Source organism: Delphinus delphis, chromosome 10 (genome assembly GCF_949987515.2).
Source record: "Delphinus delphis chromosome 10, mDelDel1.2, whole genome shotgun sequence".
In the NCBI taxonomy this organism is placed as follows: domain Eukaryota; kingdom Metazoa; phylum Chordata; class Mammalia; order Artiodactyla; family Delphinidae; genus Delphinus; species Delphinus delphis.
Genome location: NC_082692.2, coordinates 66356816 through 66376787, shown reverse-complemented (window position 1 = coordinate 66376787; position 19972 = coordinate 66356816). Strand labels below are relative to the sequence as shown.

General features: G+C 58.8%; 1 protein-coding gene across 4 annotated transcripts in view; it reads left to right on the top strand.

The window, feature by feature from the left end:
• CACNA2D2 (calcium voltage-gated channel auxiliary subunit alpha2delta 2) overlaps positions 1-18397 on the top strand; it is a 137780-nt gene extending 119383 nt beyond the window's left edge. The window contains exons 7-39 of one of the 4 annotated variants that reach the window (XM_060021454.1): positions 1420-1551; positions 1745-1802; positions 2734-2784; positions 2916-3015; positions 3118-3276; positions 3514-3621; positions 3719-3797; positions 4386-4435; positions 4625-4714; positions 4925-4996; positions 5209-5283; positions 6507-6581; positions 6661-6732; positions 6823-6894; positions 7002-7063; positions 7974-8050; positions 9241-9261; positions 12081-12141; positions 14207-14304; positions 14525-14615; positions 14723-14785; positions 14922-15025; positions 15309-15407; positions 15500-15588; positions 15775-15822; positions 16060-16131; positions 16235-16387; positions 16530-16582; positions 16701-16756; positions 16891-17017; positions 17192-17301; positions 17390-17472; positions 17592-18397. In XM_060021454.1, coding sequence (XP_059877437.1) covers positions 1420-1551; positions 1745-1802; positions 2734-2784; positions 2916-3015; positions 3118-3276; positions 3514-3621; positions 3719-3797; positions 4386-4435; positions 4625-4714; positions 4925-4996; positions 5209-5283; positions 6507-6581; positions 6661-6732; positions 6823-6894; positions 7002-7063; positions 7974-8050; positions 9241-9261; positions 12081-12141; positions 14207-14304; positions 14525-14615; positions 14723-14785; positions 14922-15025; positions 15309-15407; positions 15500-15588; positions 15775-15822; positions 16060-16131; positions 16235-16387; positions 16530-16582; positions 16701-16756; positions 16891-17017; positions 17192-17301; positions 17390-17472; positions 17592-17732 — 2801 coding nt within the window. In that variant the 3' untranslated portion in view covers positions 17733-18397. Of the gene's footprint in view, positions 1-1419; positions 1552-1744; positions 1803-2733; positions 2785-2915; positions 3016-3117; positions 3277-3513; positions 3622-3718; positions 3798-4385; positions 4436-4624; positions 4715-4924; positions 4997-5208; positions 5284-6506; positions 6582-6660; positions 6733-6822; positions 6895-7001; positions 7064-7973; positions 8051-9240; positions 9262-12080; positions 12142-14206; positions 14305-14524; positions 14616-14722; positions 14786-14921; positions 15026-15308; positions 15408-15499; positions 15589-15771; positions 15823-16059; positions 16132-16234; positions 16388-16529; positions 16583-16700; positions 16757-16890; positions 17018-17191; positions 17302-17382; positions 17473-17591 lie in introns of all 4 variants that reach the window. The other 3 variants (XM_060021456.1, XM_060021455.1, XM_060021453.1) reach the window with 3 other exon arrangements.
• Positions 18398-19972: the final 1575 nt, after the last annotated feature.

Below are 19972 nucleotides of genomic sequence, written 5' to 3'. Positions count from 1 at the left end.
TCCACTGCAGCGGGCACGGGTTCGATCCCTGGTCGGGGAATTAAGCTCCTGCATGCCAGGCGGCACAGCCAAAAAATAAAATAAAGTAAAAAATAAATCACAGCTCTTCATCTGTTCTAAGGGTTTCTTCTCTGAAAAGAAGAGCAGAGCCTTTGGAAGACGTGCTCTGGTTCCCGTTTGGGGAGTGGATCTTCAGGGAGAGGTGATGGTGTCAGGGCTCCACCCGGAAAGAAAGGAGGTGGGAGAAGTTGGAGGAAGAAGTAGCCCCCAGGGGAGGGGGTGCGATACAGAGGCCTGGCAGTAGCAGGTATCCAACTCCTGCTGTTTTTTCTGAGTTTCCCACACGCAGAGACAGGTACACTGCACATGTGAGAACATGTGCCACACACACACATTGGGCAGGTTTAGGGCTGTCCTGAGTTGGGGGGCTGCATACTGCTTAAGCCATCCCAAGTCTCTGCCCGGGTTGCCGGATGGATGGAGTCCATCCATCTGAGAGAAGCCTTGCTCTGTGTGTGGGGGGCTAGGTCTGGCCAGGGCGTCACACCTGTGCAGCCACAGAGGTTGAGGGAGGGGGAGGGTGGGGTAACTTGTGGTAGGGGGTTGTGAAAGCAGGACCCATTGGTGTCCTCCTGTAAGGGCAGAGTGGTGTGTAGGTATGAGCATGTGTGACCCTGTGCCCATGGCAGCAGTGAGGCTGCTGGGCAGGTAGGTTTGGGGGTGAGGGGATGACACATCCGGCTGGAAACACAGAGGTTAGATGTAGGTACACCTGTTGTATACCTGCATGCAGTATACAAGCGCAGGCTGTGTGTGTGTGTGTGTGTGTGTGTGTGTGGGAGTGCACGTGACAGTGTTGCAGCAGGATCATTGCACAGCCCGTGTCCCTCCGAGAGCCCCCGCCCCCACCCCTGCCTGCTCCTGGCCCCAGTTGATTAATCATGGAGCTGAGTGGCTTCCAGCTTATCAGGTACCTTAATAGCTGAATAATTCCAGCACCATCATCGAGCCCTTAATTGCTTTCTTGTGGCTGCAGCCCGGAGTGCATGCTGAGTGGGTGAGCTCCCAGGGGACCAGCCGCAAGCTCCAGGCAGCAGGCTGGATGGGCATCCCAGCTCATAGCTCCCTGCCACCTGGGTGGCCCCTCCGCAGGGGCCACAGGCCACAGCCGCCCTGCCTGATCATGTGGAGCCTGGCCGAAGGGCAGGCTGAGCTGTTTCTTGGGATGAGAACAAGGATGTCTTCCTGGAGGAGCTGGTGCAGCCCCAGCTGAGCCCTGGGAAGTGAGGGAGACCTGGGTAGGCAGAGAGCAGGTGAGGCTTTCTAAGTGAGAGGCACATGCATGGGTGTCGCTGTGATGAGCTTCAGCGCGGGAACAGCCGAAGCGCTTCCCACCCCAGCCCCCTGCTTCCCCCCTAGCCACCGTCATCCTCAATGAGCTCAACTGGACGGAGGCCCTGGAGAATGTATTCATTGAGAACCGCAGGCAGGACCCCACACTCCTGTGGCAGGTCTTCGGCAGTGCCACGGGAGTCACTCGCTATTATCCAGGTGAGCACTAGCCCATCTCCCCAGTCCACTCAGCACCCCACCCTCCTCCATCTCCCCGCCCCCTCATCCTGGGGTGCGTGGGGCAGGACGGTCACCTTGCTGGTTGTAGCGTGGCCTGGCCACTCCTGCAAGGCCTGCTACCAGCCCAAGGCCCTTCCCTGCCTGTCCCCAGTCACCTCCTCTCCTCCCACAGCCACCCCATGGCGAGCCCCCAAGAAAATCGACCTGTACGATGTCCGAAGGAGACCCTGGTGAGCAAGCAAGGAGGGGCTGGGCAGGGACACCCCTCAGCTCTCCCGCCTGCTCCCCTCCATCCCGATAACCAGGCCTCCAAGCAGGGTGCAGCCAGCTCTATCCAATTTTCATTTCACACATCGTTGCCACTGGAAAATGGATCCCATCACCCAGGCAGGCCTCCCAGCTGCCTCTGCCCCCCGTCCACTGCCCGGCACTCCACCCCCTCGGGACTGAGGGATTGGGCTAGTGGGGGTTCCTGAGGGTGGATATGTCCTCCGTGGGTTTGGCCAGCCCCTGCTGTACCCATCTGAGCCCTAGACACCCCTACCCTCTGCTCTGCCTCTCCTGCAGTACTCCCTGGCCTCCTCCTCTGCCACCTGTTCAATCCCATACGCAGCTATGACTCTGCCCTTGGTGCCTCAGCCTGGGCCAGGGGAAATGACAAGCCACTGAGGCCATGGAACAGGCCTCCTAGCCTCTCTGGATCACCTGCTCACCCCTCCTTGGGGTTGTTCACATGTTGGGGGACCAGGTCACTCATGCCATGGGCAAGGACTGTCTGCTTTATTAAATGCGGTGTCCTCAGTGCCTAGAACCCTGTCTGACCCATGCCATGGATGCTCAATAGAAACATGTTGAATTGGGCTTCCCTGATGGTGCAGTGGTTGAGAGTCCGCCTGCCGACGCAGGGGACACGGGTTCGTGCCCTGGTCCGGGAAGATCCCACATGCCCCGGAGCGGCTGGGCCCGTGAGCCATGGCCGCTGGGCCTGCGCGTCCGGAGCCTGTGCTCCGCAACGGGAGAGGCCACAGCAGTGAGAGGCCCACGTACCGAAAAAAAAAAAATTAAAAAAAAGAAACATGTTGAATCAGTATGTGGGTGAAGGAAGGAAGAACCCACAAGGTCTCAGTGAGGCTGGCCCTAACTGAGGCTTCTCCTGGGCAGGTATATCCAGGGGGCCTCGTCGCCCAAGGACATGGTCATCATCGTGGATGTGTGAGTGAGCGATGCTGGCGGGTGGGGTGGGGGCGGGGCTAGGGACTAGAATCTGCTTCTGGGGAACATGATGGGGAAGCAGCAGGAGAACACCTGAGGCCGACCAGGCGCCTCCGTGACCCACCCCCCAGGAGTGGCAGCGTGAGCGGGTTGACCCTGAAGCTGATGAAGACATCTGTCTGTGAGATGCTGGACACACTCTCCGATGATGACTATGTGAACGTTGCCTCCGTGAGTGGCAAGGGCGGTAGGCGGGCACTCCCTCCTGCCCCATGCAACCCCTGCCTGCCCAGGCCAGCCTGAGGCCACTCACCACTCTCACTGTCCCTGCAGTTCAATGAAAAGGCACAGCCTGTGTCATGCTTCACACACCTGGTTCAGGCCAACGTGCGTAACAAGAAGGTGTTCAAGGAAGCTGTGCAGGGCATGGTGGCCAAGGGCACCACAGGCTACAAGGCCGGCTTTGAGTATGCCTTCGATCAGCTGCAGAATGTGAGCCCCCTGGGTGGGTGAACGGGTGGCCAGGGACAGGCAAGGGCCCAGGCTTGGTGACACCAGGGAAATCAAGATAGATGACCTTGTTAGCACCCATCAGGTAGGTTGGGCAGATAGCACTGTCAACTGTGGGGTAGGGGAGCCAGAGGGCCAGGCCCGTTCCGGGGAAGGAGACCCACCTGTGGACCAGGGAGGGGCTGAAAGCTGCCTGACCCCACACCTACTCCTGCCCAGTCCAACATCACTCGTGCCAACTGCAATAAGATGATCATGATGTTCACGGACGGCGGTGAGGACCGCGTACAGGACGTCTTTGAGAAGTACAATTGGCCCAACCGGACGGTGAGGCTCAACCCAGGTGGGGGCTGCCCTGACCTGGCCCGGTACAGGGGAGGGCTGTCCTCTGGCGGCCACAGCAGTAACCTCAAGCCCCAAACAGGTGCGCGTGTTTACTTTCTCCGTGGGGCAGCACAACTACGACGTCACACCCCTGCAGTGGATGGCCTGCACCAACAAAGGTACCTTGTCCGGGTGTCACTGCCACAGGGCCTGCCTGCCGTGTTCTGCCAATCCATTGGGTTGGTTGTCCACATGTCCTTCATATGTCCAGCTTTCCAGCTGCTTGTTCATCCAGTGTCTGTCTTTCTGTATATGTGACTGGTCATCTCTCTATGTGGCTAACTTGTCCATCTGACTCAGCCTCTTTCCACCTATCTGTCCATTGTTCATCTGTCCCTAGCTTGTCTGCGCCTGCATCTGTTTTCTGGTCAATCCAACTCTCCATGCAATTGGGCCTGGCCTCCAGGTGGACTCTGAATGTCACTGCCATCCTAGAATGAGGGACTTCAGGCCTCAGGCTCCTCCTTTCATCCCAGTTCTGCTTCCTTAAACCCCTACACTCACAGCCCCTTCCATGTCATTGGTCCCATTCACAGGGTAATGGCAGGGAGCACTAAAGGCACATGAGTTCAGAGGAAATGACACCAAAAAGAGAGGGAACCTAAGAGACCAGTCAGGGCTGCAGACACACCCCAGGGTACAGGGCCTCCTGTGCCATGGATCCCAAGCAGCACCCAGGCCCACCTCTGCCTCCCCTTCCCTCACAGGTTACTATTTTGAGATCCCTTCCATCGGTGCCATTCGCATCAACACGCAGGTGAGACTGTGGGGGCGCCCCTCCTCCCAGCCCCTTGTCTTTGCTTCGCGGGGTCGTGGGAACCATGGGCTGCTGTGTGATGAGAGCGCCCCCTGGTGGCTAATTGACACATGGGGAGGCAGGACCGGGAAGATACAGTGGGAGGGGCAGACTCATGACGCCCCACCCCTGCCCCCACCACCTCCCCAGGAATATCTAGATGTATTGGGCAGGCCCATGGTGCTGGCGGGCAAGGAGGCCAAGCAGGTTCAATGGACCAACGTGTACGAGGATGCACTGGTAAGGCCTCGGGGCAAGGAAGGGGTGGGGCTGGTGACCTTCCCCCCAGGATGTGCCCACAGGGTCAGGTCCCATGCGGGCCCCCTTATGGTGGTAAACCAAACAGAGGAGAAAGAGAAGTGGCCTGTCCCCACACCCCTGCTCTGAACACTCAGGGTGGGGGCATGGCTGGCCACAGGAGTCTGACCCATCCTCCTCCTCTCCCTTCAGGGGCTGGGGTTGGTGGTGACAGGGACCCTCCCTGTTTTCAACCTGACGCAGGATGGCCCTGGGGAAAAGAAGGTGAGGTTCCCCACTGGGGAAGGGCTAGTCATGCCTGGGGAGAGCTGTGCATGCCCAAAACAGGTCTGGGATGGAGCGCGGATAGGCAGGCCTCTAAACGGGACAGGGGCAGCAGCTTGAGAGCAGCTTGAGGCCATGGGCATGGGCAGTTGGGCAAGGTGGCTCCCCCCATGGAATTGAGCCTGTTGCAGACCCCCTGCCTCTGCTCCCAGAACCAGCTGATCCTGGGCGTGATGGGCATTGACGTGGCTCTGAATGACATCAAGAGGCTGACTCCCAACTACACGGTGAGTGTCTACCTGCCCATCTCCCTGTTCTGCCTCTCCTGTGGACACAAGCCAGGCTCAGCAGAGGCTGATGAGGATTCCCACACCTCTGTGGAGTTCTCCGAGTTCAGGCGGTCAGGGAAGGCTTCCAGAGGAGGTGATCTTGGGCCCAAAACTGGGATCAGCAAACTTCTGTAAAGGGCCAGATTATAAATATTTTAGTCTCTGCCAGCCTAAATACTCATACTCAATTCTACTGCATTGAGGAAACAGCCAGAGACGAAACATAAATAAATGGGCATGGCTATGTTCCAATACAATTTTGTTTGTAGATACTAAAATTTGGATTTCAAATAATTTTCACAAGTCATGAAATAGAAATCCCTCTTTTTCAGTCATTTAAAAATGTAAAAACCATTCTTATCTCACAGCAGTACAGTAACCGGCAGCGGGCCAGATGTGGTCCATGGGCCCTAGTTTGTCGACCCCTGGTCCGTCACATAGGCAGGAGTGTCCTGGGTAGAAAGGAGGTGAAGGCGTACCTTGGAGGCAAAGGGAACTCTCTGGGCAAAGGCCTGAAGGTGAAAAACAGAATCATAAGCCAGGGAAGGGGCCAGATCAGTGTGGCTGACCCAGGGCCTATGGCAAAGAGAGTTTGGGACTTGGTTGTGAAAAGGTTGGGAGATGTGTGTCAGCATGCTTAAACCTGAGCCACATGAAGGCCCCAAGTCTTTGGCCTCCATATGCAGTGAGAAAACTGCCTCAGAGAGCTAAGGGGTGAGTCCAGAGTCCTGCTTTTCTTTCCCTTACACTTGGAAGGGACACCCCAGGTAGTCCAAGGGTACACTCGTCCCCCTGCGGTCTACCAAGATGGGGACCAAGAAGAGGCCGTAGTGGGGAGAGGAGGGGAGGGCAACAGCAGCCTTGTGGGGCCAGTGGAGGTGGAGAGGGTCCGCTGACTGATAGCGCCATGAGAACCCGGGGGAGGGGCTGAGAAGGCCAAATCACATTAAGGTCCCACAGAGCTGGCCAGCATGGGCCAGGGCTAGTGCATGAGGGGCACCAGCCTGCTGGGCTTGGCTTGAGAGGTAGGCTTGGGGCCGAGCGACATGTTGGGGTCCCTGACCCAGGAAGGCAGATGGCACCCCCCAGCAGCGTGGGAGGCAGGATGAGGAAGAGCTCTGGAGCCCAGGAAATCCCTGCCCAACCCTCCAGGCCCTAAGCTCCTCTATCTATACCCCCAGCTTGGAGCCAACGGCTACGTGTTTGCCATTGACCTGAATGGCTACGTGTTGCTGCATCCCAACCTCAAGCCCCAGGTGAGCCAGATGGGTGGCCTGCAGATGGGGGGTAAACCCTGTGAGAGAAGGTCCTGACTTCCTGCCCTGCCTCCCCTAGACCACCAACTTCCGGGAGCCTGTGACCCTGGACTTCCTGGATGCAGAGCTGGAGGATGAGAACAAGGAGGAGGTAAGGAGAAGAAGAGGAGGAGGGATGGGGGCGGGCATCCAGAGCAGAGAAGGGTAGGGGCCCCACCCTTCACGTCTCTGACCCTTCCAGATCCGTCGGAGCATGATCGATGGCAACAAGGGCCACAAACAGATCAGAACACTGGTCAAGTCCTTGGATGAGGTGAGAAAGTGGCAGAAGGGGGACAGAAGGTCAGGGTGGGCACCCTCCTACCCCCCACTCCACCCCAGCCTGCTTCCCCAAGCACCTGACCCAGCCTCTTCTCCCAGAGGTACATAGACGAGGTGATGCGGAACTACACCTGGGTGCCTATAAGGAGCACCAACTACAGGTGAGTGGAGCCAGGCTGGGCAGGCAGGGAGGGGCAGGGCAGCCCCAGAGCCCTAGCTGCCCCTCCCTCCCCCACCCCCGTGTGCCAGTTCTCAGCGGCTGTGACCACGATCCCAGTGGGGCCCCAGCAGCCAGGGCTGCTTACTTCTCACTCCTGGGTGCTCAGTCCCAAGGGTCCCTCGCTGGCCCTTCATGAACAAGCAGCATCTCCTGGGAGCGCACAGTGGAGACATGACAGTGCATCTGATGCCTCCCCATTCCCCACCACCCTCTCTACATCCCTCCCGCCTTGGATTGTATCCCTGGATGTGTGCATGCAGGATGTCATCCTCAGCACGTTCACCGGCCTGCTCTCAGCAGTTGTCACAGCCTCAGAGAGTGTACTGACTGTCTTCTGCGTGCCCCAAGAGCTGGTCTCCTTCACACTCCAGCACCAGCCCATGACTGTCCCTCACTGTGATAGTGCCAGCCCTGCTTTTAGCTGGCTCTCACATGGCCTGAGTCTCTGGGGACTATGGACCCCGGTCTCATGGCAACACCCCCACCCCCATCCCCACAGCCTAGCTCACTGACAGTATTCTGCCCCTGTGAGTCTGCTGCTGGCCAGCTGGAGGAGACTGGCTGGGCAGGTGGTGTGCTGGGGGAGGCCGCTGGGGCGAGGGGTGGGATGGGGATTTGCTTTGGGGCTGGGAGTTCTGAGGCCTCCAGGAGAGTTCGGGAAGTGGAGGGCCCAGGCCCCTAGGCCCTGAATCTCTCACAGCTAACCAGGGAGAGGTGTCCCTGGTGGTCGGGGGAGGGGATGCCACAGCCTGGGCCTCTCACCCAGCTCCAAAGCCATGGGGAGGAGGGTGCCAATGGGGCCCGCCTCTCTCCAGCAGTGACCTGTGCTCCTCCCATCCCCTCCTCCCCAGCCTAGGGCTAGTGCTCCCGCCCTACAGCACCTTCTACCTCCAAGCCAACCTCAGTGACCAGATCCTGCAGGTCAAGTGTAAGTGGCCCGGCCCCTGCCTGCGCCCTGCACCCCCGCCTTTGCCCCGCACCCTGGCTGGCCCCAGGCAGCATAGCCAGCCGCTTGCGGCCAGGCGGCCCCTCCTGCCCAATCTGCCCGCCCCCCAGGCGCCCGCAGGCTGGGGCACCAGCCATCGGAAAGTCTGTGGAACTCTGCATGCTTGCCTTTTCTCAGATTTGGTTCCAGACCATTCTCTCATGGTTTCCATTGAGGTTCTGTTTTTGGTTTCTCCTCCTCCGTGTCTTCCCTCCTTAGCCTGCCTCCCCCACACACGCCTGGGGGCTGAGTTCTTGGAAGACACCCCCTCCTCTCATCCCTCCTGCCCCCTGCTCCCTGCGCAGCGCTCTCCCGCTGTGGCACCACCCCCGGGTCTCTCTCCACCCTGCCCCCTCTTCTGTCCCCCCTCACTCATCCTCCCTTATTTTCCTCCTCACCTCTTCTCTCACCTTCTGCCTCCATCGCCTTCCTGCCCCCTCACTCTCTCCCTTTGCCCTTCCTCCTTCCCTCCCGCTCCCTCTCGCCCTCCTGCCTCCTCCTTTCCCCTCCCTGCACCCGCACCTTCTCTCCCTACCGCTTCCTTCTGCTCACTCCCTCCATTTCTCTCTCCCACATCCCCTCCCTCCCACTGTCCATTCAGTCTCTCCCCCTCTCTTCTCCTCTCACACTCTCCTCTCTCCGTCTTCTCTCCTACCCCTTCCCCTCCTTTGCTCCCTTCCTCGGGCCTTCATCCCTGCCTCCCCCACCCTCCCTGTCTCTTGCCCTTCCTCCTTCCTTCCCTCCCTCTCCCGCTCCTCTGCCTGTGGCTCATCCCTGCATGTCCTGCTCACCTTGGGCCTCCCCCAGAGGCCTCTGGAGCCCGTGGCCCCGCCTGCCCACCGCCCGAGGTCACTGGGAGGGAGGCTGGGGCTCCGGCCCCACCGGGCGCCCCCCACCTGCCTGGCTGACTGGGGCTCATCTCCTTTGAGTTTTCTCGCTCTCTCTTTCTCTCTCATGTCGTTTTTTGCAAGAAGTTTCCTTTCGGTATGATGATGAGACACAATATTTTCATTCAAACAGCCATTGAATAAAATATTGTTTGTGCCCCTCCCCTTCCCCTCCCCCTTTTCGTTTGTTTTTGTGTTTGTGTTGTTTTTGTTTTCCTCGCTTTCTCTCTTGGTGGACTGTCCCAGTGCCAATCAGCAAACTGAAGGGCAAGTATATTCAGAACCAGTGCACCCTCCTCTCCCCACCCCACCCCCTGCCCTCACGCCCCTGCTTGCCCCCCTCCCTGCCCAGGACCAGCCAAACCCCTGCTCTCCAGGGCTCCCCCCCAGCATCCCCCGGGCTCCTCTAGTTCTTGCCTTTCCTCTGATCCCTAAACCTCTATTAGAGCCAGCAGCCCTTTCCCCTGGCCCTGCCTGCAGGGTGGTCTCCGGCGTGTTCTGAGAGCTCAGGCCGTCTCCTCATCCTCCTGGCTCCCTCTGGGCAGGCCTCTGCCCCCCACCCCACCTTCTCTGTCCCTCCAAGACAACTCAACAGTGGGGACAGGGCTAGATGGCTCTCTACCACCTCCCACCCACTAGGGCAAGGGGCCTGAGATGTAGGGGGTAGATCAGTCCTCAAAAGGGCTTATGTGAGGCTTCCTCGGGGATATTCTCCCTCCTCAGATCTCTCCAGTTTCTCTCCACAAGCTGGCGGCCCTCCCAAGGGGAGACAGAAGGCTTTGGAAGCCCCACACCCTGACCCTGGGGCCCAGGGGCAGGATAGGGCAGCAGCCAGGCCACCAGGAGAGCAAGGCACACCCAACGCTGGCCTAGGTGCTGAAACCCCTGTCCCCTGCCACCCCTGCTACTCCTGGTGACTTTGTAAAGGCCCACTGGCCCAGCCCTGCCCTGGGGTGCTGGCTGCTCCTGGGAAGAGTGGTCAGGTATGGAAGGTGTTCCCCTGGGAAATAAAGGCAGACTCAGGGCCCCTGGGCCTGGCTGGGAACAGAAGGGGATCTTTCTGGACCCCAAGGGCCAGCAAAGGAGCTTAGAGGGAATCAGGCTGGGGGTGAAGAAAAAGATTCTGGCACTCAGAGGTACTTAAGCCAGAGACTTCGGGAAAAGGTAGGCAGTGAACTCACAGTCCCTGGCAAAGAACAAGAGTGAGAGAGGACAGCACACAAGGGTCTCTGCCGCTGGTGCACAGAGAGGCCCCCCCACGGAACACCGAGGCAGATGGGCCATGGAGAGCCATGGGGAGATGTCCTGTCCCCAGTCCGCATGGGGAAGTAGGGTCTCCCTAAGAAGCCCTAGTGGCCCTGTCCAGCCTAGTCCAGCAAAGGGGATCCAGCTGCCCCCACTGGCCTGGGTGGAGGTGGAGGACGTGCCCTACTCCCACTAGCTTGAGTTGTCTTGTCTCCCCCTCCTACATCCCTCCCAGTGACCCCAGAAATGCAGGGCCCTGATAACAATGACAACCATAGCATAGTCTCCCTTCCTCTCCCCCCACCTCTTTTTCTTTCTCCTCTTCTTCCTCTCCCCACCCCAACCCTTCCCTGTTGGCTTGTGTCCAAACCCTGCCTCACAGTCCTATCAGAAAGCAACAGTCCAACCAGTGACTGCCCAGCTCCTCCAGGCACCCAAAGTCCCCCTCCCCAGAATCTTGCAGTGCACTGTGGGAGTATTTTGGAACAGGGAAGACCCCTCTTCTGCAAAAATAAAGCACTGGGACTTCCCTGGCAGTCCAGTGGTTAAGATGCCGGGCTTCCAATGAAGGGGGGGCGTGGGTTCGAACCCTGGTCGGGGAACTAAGATCCCACATGCCGCGTGGCAAAAAAAAAACAAAAAAAAAAAGAGGTTGGAATCTGGGTGAAAGGATAGGGAGGTGCATTGCCCAGAATAAGAGAACAGAGGGACACCTCCCAGACTCAGACCAGCAAGGTGGCCAGCCCAGCTGGGCAGGGAGAGGCCCCAGAGGAGCCCTAGTAGCCACATCCCCAGATTCACTCACAGACCCACACAGGGACCTTTGCACACATGCGCACATGCTTACACACTCATGCATACACACGTGCTCTCACATGCACATGCACGCTCATACATATGTGCTCACTCTCACACACGTACAGGCCCAGTCGGTGGATCCCTCAACAGCACCCCATGCCTTCTCTGGAGCCCCCAGCTTCTCCCTTGCTGCTCTGAGCCCAGACAGGTCCTCGGCAGGATAGACCAGACACAGGCCTTCTGGATAGACCAGAACCTGCCCTCATGCCCCCGGCCCAAGAGGGTGTTCATGTTTGAGCAGCGCTTCTGTGCCCTCCCAGCTCCCAGACTCTCCTCTCACAGTGTGGGAACATTCAAGGATCTCCCCTCACCCAGCCTCCTACCCCAGGGAAGACCACTGGACCCCCACAATGCACTGCAGCCCACCCCCAGCTGCCCACACTGTCTCTGGTTGGACTGTCTGTGCCCGTGAGGAACCCCCTCGGTTTGGCCATGTTGATGCCTGACACAGAATAAAAGCAAGACCTACCAAAATGCAAACAGCTACAGCAAAGAGAGATAAAAATCCGCAGCCAAAAGCCAGTTCCATTCCTCAGAGTCTCTTTGGAGGAAGGAAGCTCAGCATGCGGTTTTTTCCATTATGGATGTGATAAGAGCGAGACTGGTGCCTCCCCCAGACCATGCATATATATAGCAGTGTGTGTATATATATGTGTGTGTGTATGTCCGTGTATATGTGCTATACAGCCGTATGGAAGCATATACAGCCACGCCAAGGGACTCACTGCCGACAGAGGACCAGGCCTGGGCAACATATTGGCTATAACTGCCCTCCTCCTGCGATGCTGTAGTCTCCACAGGCCCTCCCCGCCCGCCTCTTCTCTCTGGCTCGAACTTGAACATGGAAGTGGCGGGTTTCCTCTTTGCTGGTGTCTCCCTCCCTCAAGCCACCCTCTTCCCTGTCCCTCCAGCCCCGTCAGCTCTGAACCCCTGGCCTCCGGCCTCCCCAGCCCCCGCCGGATAACCCCCCGTTTCTGTTGCAGATTTTGAGTTCCTGCTCCCCAGCAGCTTTGAGTCTGAAGGACATGTTTTCATTGCTCCCAGGTAGCTTGCGTGTGGCCTTGCTGAGGTGTCCTCCCCCAACCTGACCTCCCTGGGCCCACCTCCTGCACTGCTGCCTGGAGCTATGTGTCTGTGTCCTGTGCAGTGTCACCCTGCCATGCACAGCCCTGTATGTGTGGCCGTGTGCATACCTGGGCCATGTAGGCACACCAGGCACCAGTGCCCATAGCTTCAGCTCCCACCAGGCCTCGGACGGGAGGGCTCTGGACTCTGTTGACCTTCCCTGCCCTCCCAGGCCACCAGGAAGGAGCCCTTTCTGCCCTGCGCCGGCTGTCTGCAGCACGCCCCTCACTGGGCAGCTGCTGCTCTGGTTTGTGGCGCCCTCCCCACCCCACCCCCACCCCGCACCTGTCCTTGTCCCGTGTCAGTCAGTGTTTGTGTGGGTGTGGTGACCGAGCCAGCCAGAGCCCCTGTCGGCAGTGCCCCATCTAGGTGTGGTGGCTCACTGAGGACGGGAGGAGGATGAGGGGATGGGGACTATGAAGAGCTCTCTGGAAAGTAAGGGATCAGGGCCCAGCACAGACCTGGGCCTGGACCATCCTTGGCATGCACCCTCGTGTGCACACCTTCTGTCTGTTGGCCCACATCTGAGGAGGCCAGCAGGCCGCCGGGTGGTGAAGCCCTCCCCTGTGGCCTGGGCTTTGCATGAGGGCAGGTGGGTGCAACTGACAGAGATCCATGGGCACTCTCAGGTACCACACGGGGGCTCTGGACACTCCTAACCTCCATGTGTGTGCACGTGCGTGCATGCACCCACAAAGTTCGCTGTGACTCTCTGTAGATGTGTGTTTGTATTTGTGAGTCATCATGTACATTTGTAAGAGTCCAAGTGTAAATGTGGGGTGGCCGTGTGCATTGGTGACTGTGGGAATGTATGGAAAGGCCTGTGTGGCCCACAGGACCCTGAGGGAGCTCTGAGGGCAGGGACCATGTTTGTTTTTGTCACCTCTGTATCTTTGGCACAGGAGAGCTCAATAAATATGTGTTGGGTGAGTGTAAATGTACATATTATGTGAGGGGGAGGGATTGCAGGTGACTTGTATCCCAAGTTCAGCTGTATGGGTGTCACTCTAAGTGTATCAGGTGTGTTCTCCCCCATACAGAAGTGCAGGCTGTGTACTGCACAAAGGCCCTGGGAGCAAGTGGGGACTGAGATTCAGTCCCAGGTGCCCTCACCAAGCTTTGGGCCCTAGCATAGCCTCGGGAAGAGGAGCATTTAAAAATTTCCCACAAAGTTGCTGCCATGCAGGCCAGTGAGGAGGTCTCTGGTGGCAGGGGTATGGATGAGGGATTAGGCAGGAAAGATAGCTCCATGTACCGGGTTAGAAGGACTGCTTGCCAAGACTTCCTGGGGAGCAGAACCCCAAGCAGATCTCCCTGCTCCCTTCAGCCCCTACGTTCTCTGGACCCACATTCTGAGCCCAGAGAGGATCTTGAGGAGGTGAGGGATTTGGCCTGTCCATCTCTGGGGGAAGAGCACCCTGGGCAGAGGGAACAGCCAATCCAAGGAGCCACGTGTTCCCACTGACTTGGTGACACCCTCTGTGGTATGATGAAAAACACTAAGGCTCAGGGAGCTTGAGTGAGTTGCGCAAAGGTACACAGCCAGGAAGCAGCAGGATGAGGTCTCAGACCAACTAAGCCAGTGTCAGGACTCCACCCACTGTGCCCACGGAACGCTATGGCACACAGTTCGACGAGCCAGCCATGAGGCATTTCCTGGGGCCTCCCAGGTGCACCGTCTAGCTCCAGCTACACAGGAGAGGTGAGAGGCTCTGCAGGGCCATGCCCAGAAGGGAGAACCTGCTTGGGTGGTGGAAGCAGACCCTCATTCTCTGCTTCTTGCACTTAAGCAGGTCAGTTCTGCCCCTGTCCAGACCTGGTTACCTGCTGGGCGTATAGTCACTGCAGCCTGTAAGAATACACATGCCCCTCCCTGAGGCCTGGGCTTCTCAGCGAATGGCCAGGCAGGCCTGTTGGGAAGCCTCAACCCTATTGCCCTGTGCATTCCCCCAAGCCCACTCTTCTTGCCCCTCCCCACCCCCAGAGAGTATTGCAAGGAACTGAATGCCTCAGACAACAACACTGAGTTCCTGAAGAACTTCATTGAGCTCATGGAGAAAGTGACTCCAGACTCCAAGCAGTGTGAGTGACTGGTGGGGCAGCAGGGTCTGGGCAGTGCCAGACGGCAAGGGGGCAGCCCAGAGGAACCCAGAGACTGGGCAGGTGTGGAAACATGCAGGCCCAAACCAAGGACAGGTCCTGGGCCAGGTCATGGGGAAGGTTCGGAGCCTTGGGGGTAGCGGGGAGAGTGGGCAGGGATCCACAAGAAGATCCTCCCTCCACCCCAACCCTCCTTTTCCAGGCAACAACTTCCTTCTGCACAACCTGATCTTGGACACGGGCATCACACAGCAGCTGGTGGAGCGCGTGTGGCGGGACCAGGATCTCAACACGTAGGCACCACCCAGCCTGTGGGGGCAGGAGGCTGGGATGGGCCCAGAGGCGCTGGCCGTGCCCTGCAGAAAGTAGGTCTGTGACCTCACCTCCCTGCTGCCCCCAGGTACAGCCTTCTGGCCGTGTTCGCCGCCACTGATGGTGGCATCACTCGCGTATTCCCCAACAAGTAAGTGACCTGCCCCACTATCCGACACCCTGCCCCTGCTGGGACCCCACCTGTCCCGCTGCCCAGAGGCCTTCTTTCATCTGCTGAGACCACTGCCCCCACAAGCCACCCCTCCACCAACCTCTTGTGTGACCAGGGCAGCTGAGGACTGGACAGAGACCCCTGAGCCCTTCAATGCCAGCTTCTACCGCCGCAGCCTGGATAACCATGGCTATGTCTTCAAGCCCCCACAACAGGATGGTGAGTGTCCTCCCAGGCGCACAGCAGCAGGTGGGAAGCTGAGGCTTCTCTGTTCAGCCAGGGCGAGGCTCTGCTCTTTGAGGTCCCTCTCAGATTCGAGGCTGGCTGGCTGAGATGGGGCAGATAAAGAAAGGGCTAGGCTGTGCCAGACGCTATGCTGGGTGCCCGGTGCTTAGGCTGAGGTCAGCCATGCCTTGGGTTCCTGGGCTCCCAGGGCCCAGCACAGAGTGGTCATGTGGCTGCCAGCCCCTACTCCTGACCACCCCACCTCACCCACCCCCAGCCCGGTTAAGGCCGCTGGAGCTGGAGAATGACACGGTGGGCATCCTCGTCAGCACGGCTGTGGAGCTCAGCCTAGGTGGACGCACACTGAGGCCAGCAGGTGAATACCCAGGGCGGAGGTAGGGAAAGAGAAAATGGGCAGTGTGCTGCCCAGGTAGGTGGGCATTGATGGCCCCTTGCTCTCCCCCACAGTGGTAGGCGTTAAGCTGGACCTAGAGGCCTGGGCTGAGAAGTTCAAGGTGCTAGCCAGCAACCGTACCCACCAGGACCAGCCTCAGAAGGTATCTGGTCAGGGATGAGGGCAGTAAGCCCAGAAGCACCCATTCTGGAGTCCCCAGGAACCCCTACCAGTCCTCCCACTCAGAGTGGCTCTGGTGCCTATGGGGAGGCAGGGTCCCCGATGTATAAAGGGTGATGGGAGGAGGAAAACTGGTGGGCACTTACGGTCCTTGCTCTCTGCCCAGCAGTGCGGCCCCAACAGCCACTGTGAGATGGACTGCGAGGTTAACAACGAGGTGCGTGTGCCCTGAACCCTAGCTTACCCCACTCCTGGACACCTGAGTCCCAAATGCAGCTCCTAGCCCATCCCATCCCTTAGCCAGTGGGTCTCAACATCCCACCCTGACTTCACAGCTTTACCAGAACTGGGGGAATGGTGCCCCCTCCACTCAGCTACTGGACTGCCAGGGTCTATGGAGGAAAGGCTGGGCTGGAGCCCCTCCCCATCTTCCTCCCCCTTTCCCACCTCTCAGGACCTGCTCTGTGTCCTCATTGATGATGGGGGATTCCTGGTGCTGTCAAACCAGAACCATCAGTGGGACCAGGTGAGGGTCAGGAAGAGGGTGGAAGGAGAGGGTCTGGGTTTGAGCCTTCTGGGGATATGGCACTGCCAACCCTGTGACTACCACTGCCTCCCGGCATCCCCAGGTGGGCAGATTCTTCAGTGAGGTGGATGCCAACCTGATGCTGGCACTCTACAATAACTCCTTCTACACCCGCAAGGAGTCCTACGACTATCAGGCAGCCTGTGCCCCCCTGCCCCCGGGCAACCTGGGTGCCGCACCCCGGGGCATCTTTGTGGTGAGCCCCAGCAATGCCTGACCTGCAGATGGGGGGACTGGGAGACCTGCCCACAGATGACCCCCTACCTCTAACGAGAAAGCTGGGGGTGAACCAGGTCCAGGGGCAGCAGTGGGAGCCCATGCCACTCTCTCCACTGCAGCCCACCATTGCAGACTTCCTTAACCTAGCCTGGTGGACCTCTGCTGCGGCCTGGTGAGTCCCCAGGGGAAATGGGAGAGGGAGGGTGCTCCCTGGGCAGGAGGGCTGGAAAGAAATGGGGCACGGTACTGGCCTCGCTGACCACTCCCACTCGGTGACCCATGCCCTGCAGGTCTTTGTTCCAGCAACTTCTCTATGGTCTCATCTACCACAGCTGGTTCCAGGCAGGTAGGTAGGGCTTTGGAGGTCCCTCCTCAAAGCCCCTCCCCAATCTGAGACCTACTCCAAAGGGAGGGCGGGGCTTACGGCTGAGCGAGGCTCAGGGTGTAGGGGTGCAGCTGAGGGGCTCTGGACCCTCGCAGACCCCGCGGAGGCCGAGGGGAACCCCGAGGTGCGCGAGAGCAGCTGCGTCATGAAACAGACCCAGTACTACTTCGGTTCGGTGAACGCCTCCTACAACGCCATCATCGACTGCGGAAACTGCTCCAGGTGCGCGCGCTGAGCAGGCCAGAGGGGCGGGGCCGGGCCGGGCCGGGGCTGCAGCGGGGAAGGGAGGGGAGGGGAGGGGAGGGGAGGGGAGGGGAGGGGAGGGGAGGGGAGGGGAGGGGAGGGGCGGCGGGGTGGGGCGAACCTCAACGTCCCGCCTTTCTGTGCTGCCTCCAGGCTCTTCCACGCACAGAGACTCACCCACACCAACCTTCTCTTCGTGGTGGCAGAGAAGCCGCTGTGCAGCCAGTGTGAGGCTGGCCGGCTGCTGCAGAAGGAGACGCACTGTATCCTTCCCGCGCTGCTCCCCGGCCCCTCCCGCCCAGCGCGTTCCCTCCGTGCCGCCTGCCCCCTTGACTCCCCACCCATGCCCAGCGGACGGCCCGGAGCAGTGTGAACTGGTGCAGAGACCGCGATACCGGAGAGGCCCACACATCTGCTTCGACTACAACGCCACGGTGAGGAGGGGGGCGGCGGCCTTGACCTGCAGCTCCCCTGCCCCAGGGCTAGTGCGGCCCTGCGCACCCGCTGCCCGCCCAGCCCGGGCAGACCGGCTGCGCCTTGTCTCTTTCCACAGGAAGATACCTCAGACTGCGGCCGCGGAGCCTCTTTCCCACCGTCGTTGGGCGTCTTGGTGTCCCTGCAGCTGCTACTCCTCCTGAGCCTGCCTCCCCGGCCGCAGCCTCAAGTCCACGCCCACCCTTCTCGCCGCCTCTGAGTGCCCCTCCCCCCACCAGGCCTCCCCGCCGCTCCCCTGCTCCCTCGCCCCACACTTCCCACCTTAGAGCCTCGCCCCCCTCCCTCACTGAAGGACCTGAGTGCGTCTGGCCCCGAGAATCTGCGCCTTGGGGGGAGGGGGGGTCCCGAAGGAAGGCGCCGCAGGTCTTTGGCCCCCAAGCCACGTCTGGCTGCTGAACTGTCAGAGTGTCCCCAGACCCCTCATTCCCACTGGACTCACCCACCCCGGAGGGCTGGGCCAGGGAGGCCACAGTACTGGTGCCAAACCAGGCCTCCACAGCCCGCCCTGCCCCGAGGCTCCCTTTGTGTGGAAGACCGAGGTCTTGCCCCAGTTGGACTCCTCTAACCTGGCCCTTCTGCTACACCCAGGACTAAATCTGGGAATAATGGAGGAAATTGAGATGGGCAGTTTGAGGCCTGTGCATCCCAGCTTAAGTCCTGGCAGGAGAGAGGTCCTGGGGCAACCCCCAATGAGCTCCTGCCTCTCTCAGGCCTACAGCCACCTGTCCCTCCCCAAGCCCGGCAGGTGGCAGGACAGTGACAGTGACACCGGCTAAGACTCAACCCCATACACACCTGGAGCCCTGAGGGCAGAAACTGGACTCCGACATACCCAGGAGGGCACACACACAAACACAGACGTGCACAGACACACACACCCTGGGGTGGGGTGAGGGTGGGGGCTCACAAAGCCTTATACGGGGTGAGGGGTTGGTGGGAGGTTGGCATGTGCACACTCCATCTCCTGCTCACCGTCCACCTCTTATGTGACCTGTAACCCAGCTGGTCCCCCATCTCTAAAGCTGAATGTCAAACAGTGCCAAATGCTGGGGCAAAGGGTGAAGACCCCTCTGTCCTGACCTAGCCGCCAGTGTCCCCTTATTGCCCCTGACCCTGCCAGGTGCTCATTGTAACCATTTCTCACTAGTGTCAGGCCCCCAGTGGGACCACATGCCACTGCCTGCACCCCTCAGCAGAGGAACTCTCACCAGGCATCACCCTTTGCCTTAGCGGGGGTGACTTGATTACTCCTAGCTGGGTCATCCCACCCCCAATCTGCCCCTTATACACTCAGGCCTGTCTCTTTCCCACTCACACACTCCCTGGCCAAACTGCTCCTCCCTGCTGAACACACACTTGCACATACATATACACACTCTGTGCACATACACAGGCTGGGCCTGGGAACATCTCTTCACACCATTCATTCTGGTCATTTCTTGCAAAGGCATCCCAGCCTGGGGGCCATTGGGGGACTGAGGGCAGGGGGATATGGCCATAGGGCTGAGATGGACTGGGAGGAGGGGGGGAGGGTGATACATTAATTAATGGCTCCGTTAATTAATGTCACGTTGCTTGTCGCTTTCTCAGTGTGTGTGTATGGTCCATGCCCACTGCTGGTGCCAGGGTGGGCACCCATGCTGTACACCCAGCCTAGATGCCAGCCATGTCTTGCAGGGGCGTGTGTGTAACTGTAGTGTAGTCAGGTGCTCAATGGAGAATATAAAAATAAAGAAAGAAACATATACAGATAAATTAATATATATTTTAAGTTTAAAAAACAGAAAAGCAGACAAAGCAATCCCCATCAGGTAGTTGTCAAACCCCCAGCTGGGTCTGATCCTTCTCATCACCCACCCGACCTGGCTGTCCCCTCACCTCGGGCTCGGGGGATCTGTGGGGGACTGGGGGGCCATTTCCTTTTATCTGCCCTTTTTTTTTGGTTGTTCTATTTTGTACAGACAAGTCAGAAAAACAACAGCGACAAAAAAGTCAAGAAACTTTGTAAAATATTGTGTGTGTGATTCCTTGTAAAATATTTTCAAATGGTTTATTACAAAAGATCAGTTATTAAATAATGTTCATATTTTCACTTCAAATGGTTCCCATACACTGTCTCTGCCCTGGAGTGAGGACTGGGTGGCTTGAAGACAGGTGGCCATGACCTCAGAGCCCCACTTACCACTTAATTGGGAGTGAAGGCCATAGCAATCCAGGTCTCTGGTGGGTGGAGGGCATGACGCTTCCCAGGCCTCCTAAGTGCTAGATCCTTGACATCCTTTGTCTTGTATAATCTTATCAAAAGCCTCCAGGAAAAACTGTCTTTAAAAAAAAAAAGTCTCCCAGAGGCTCAAGGCCAAGACTGTGGAGGAAAGAAGATGGAGATGAGATGCAGGCTTCTAGCCAATAGGATCAGACTACCAGGGCATACGCAGGTCC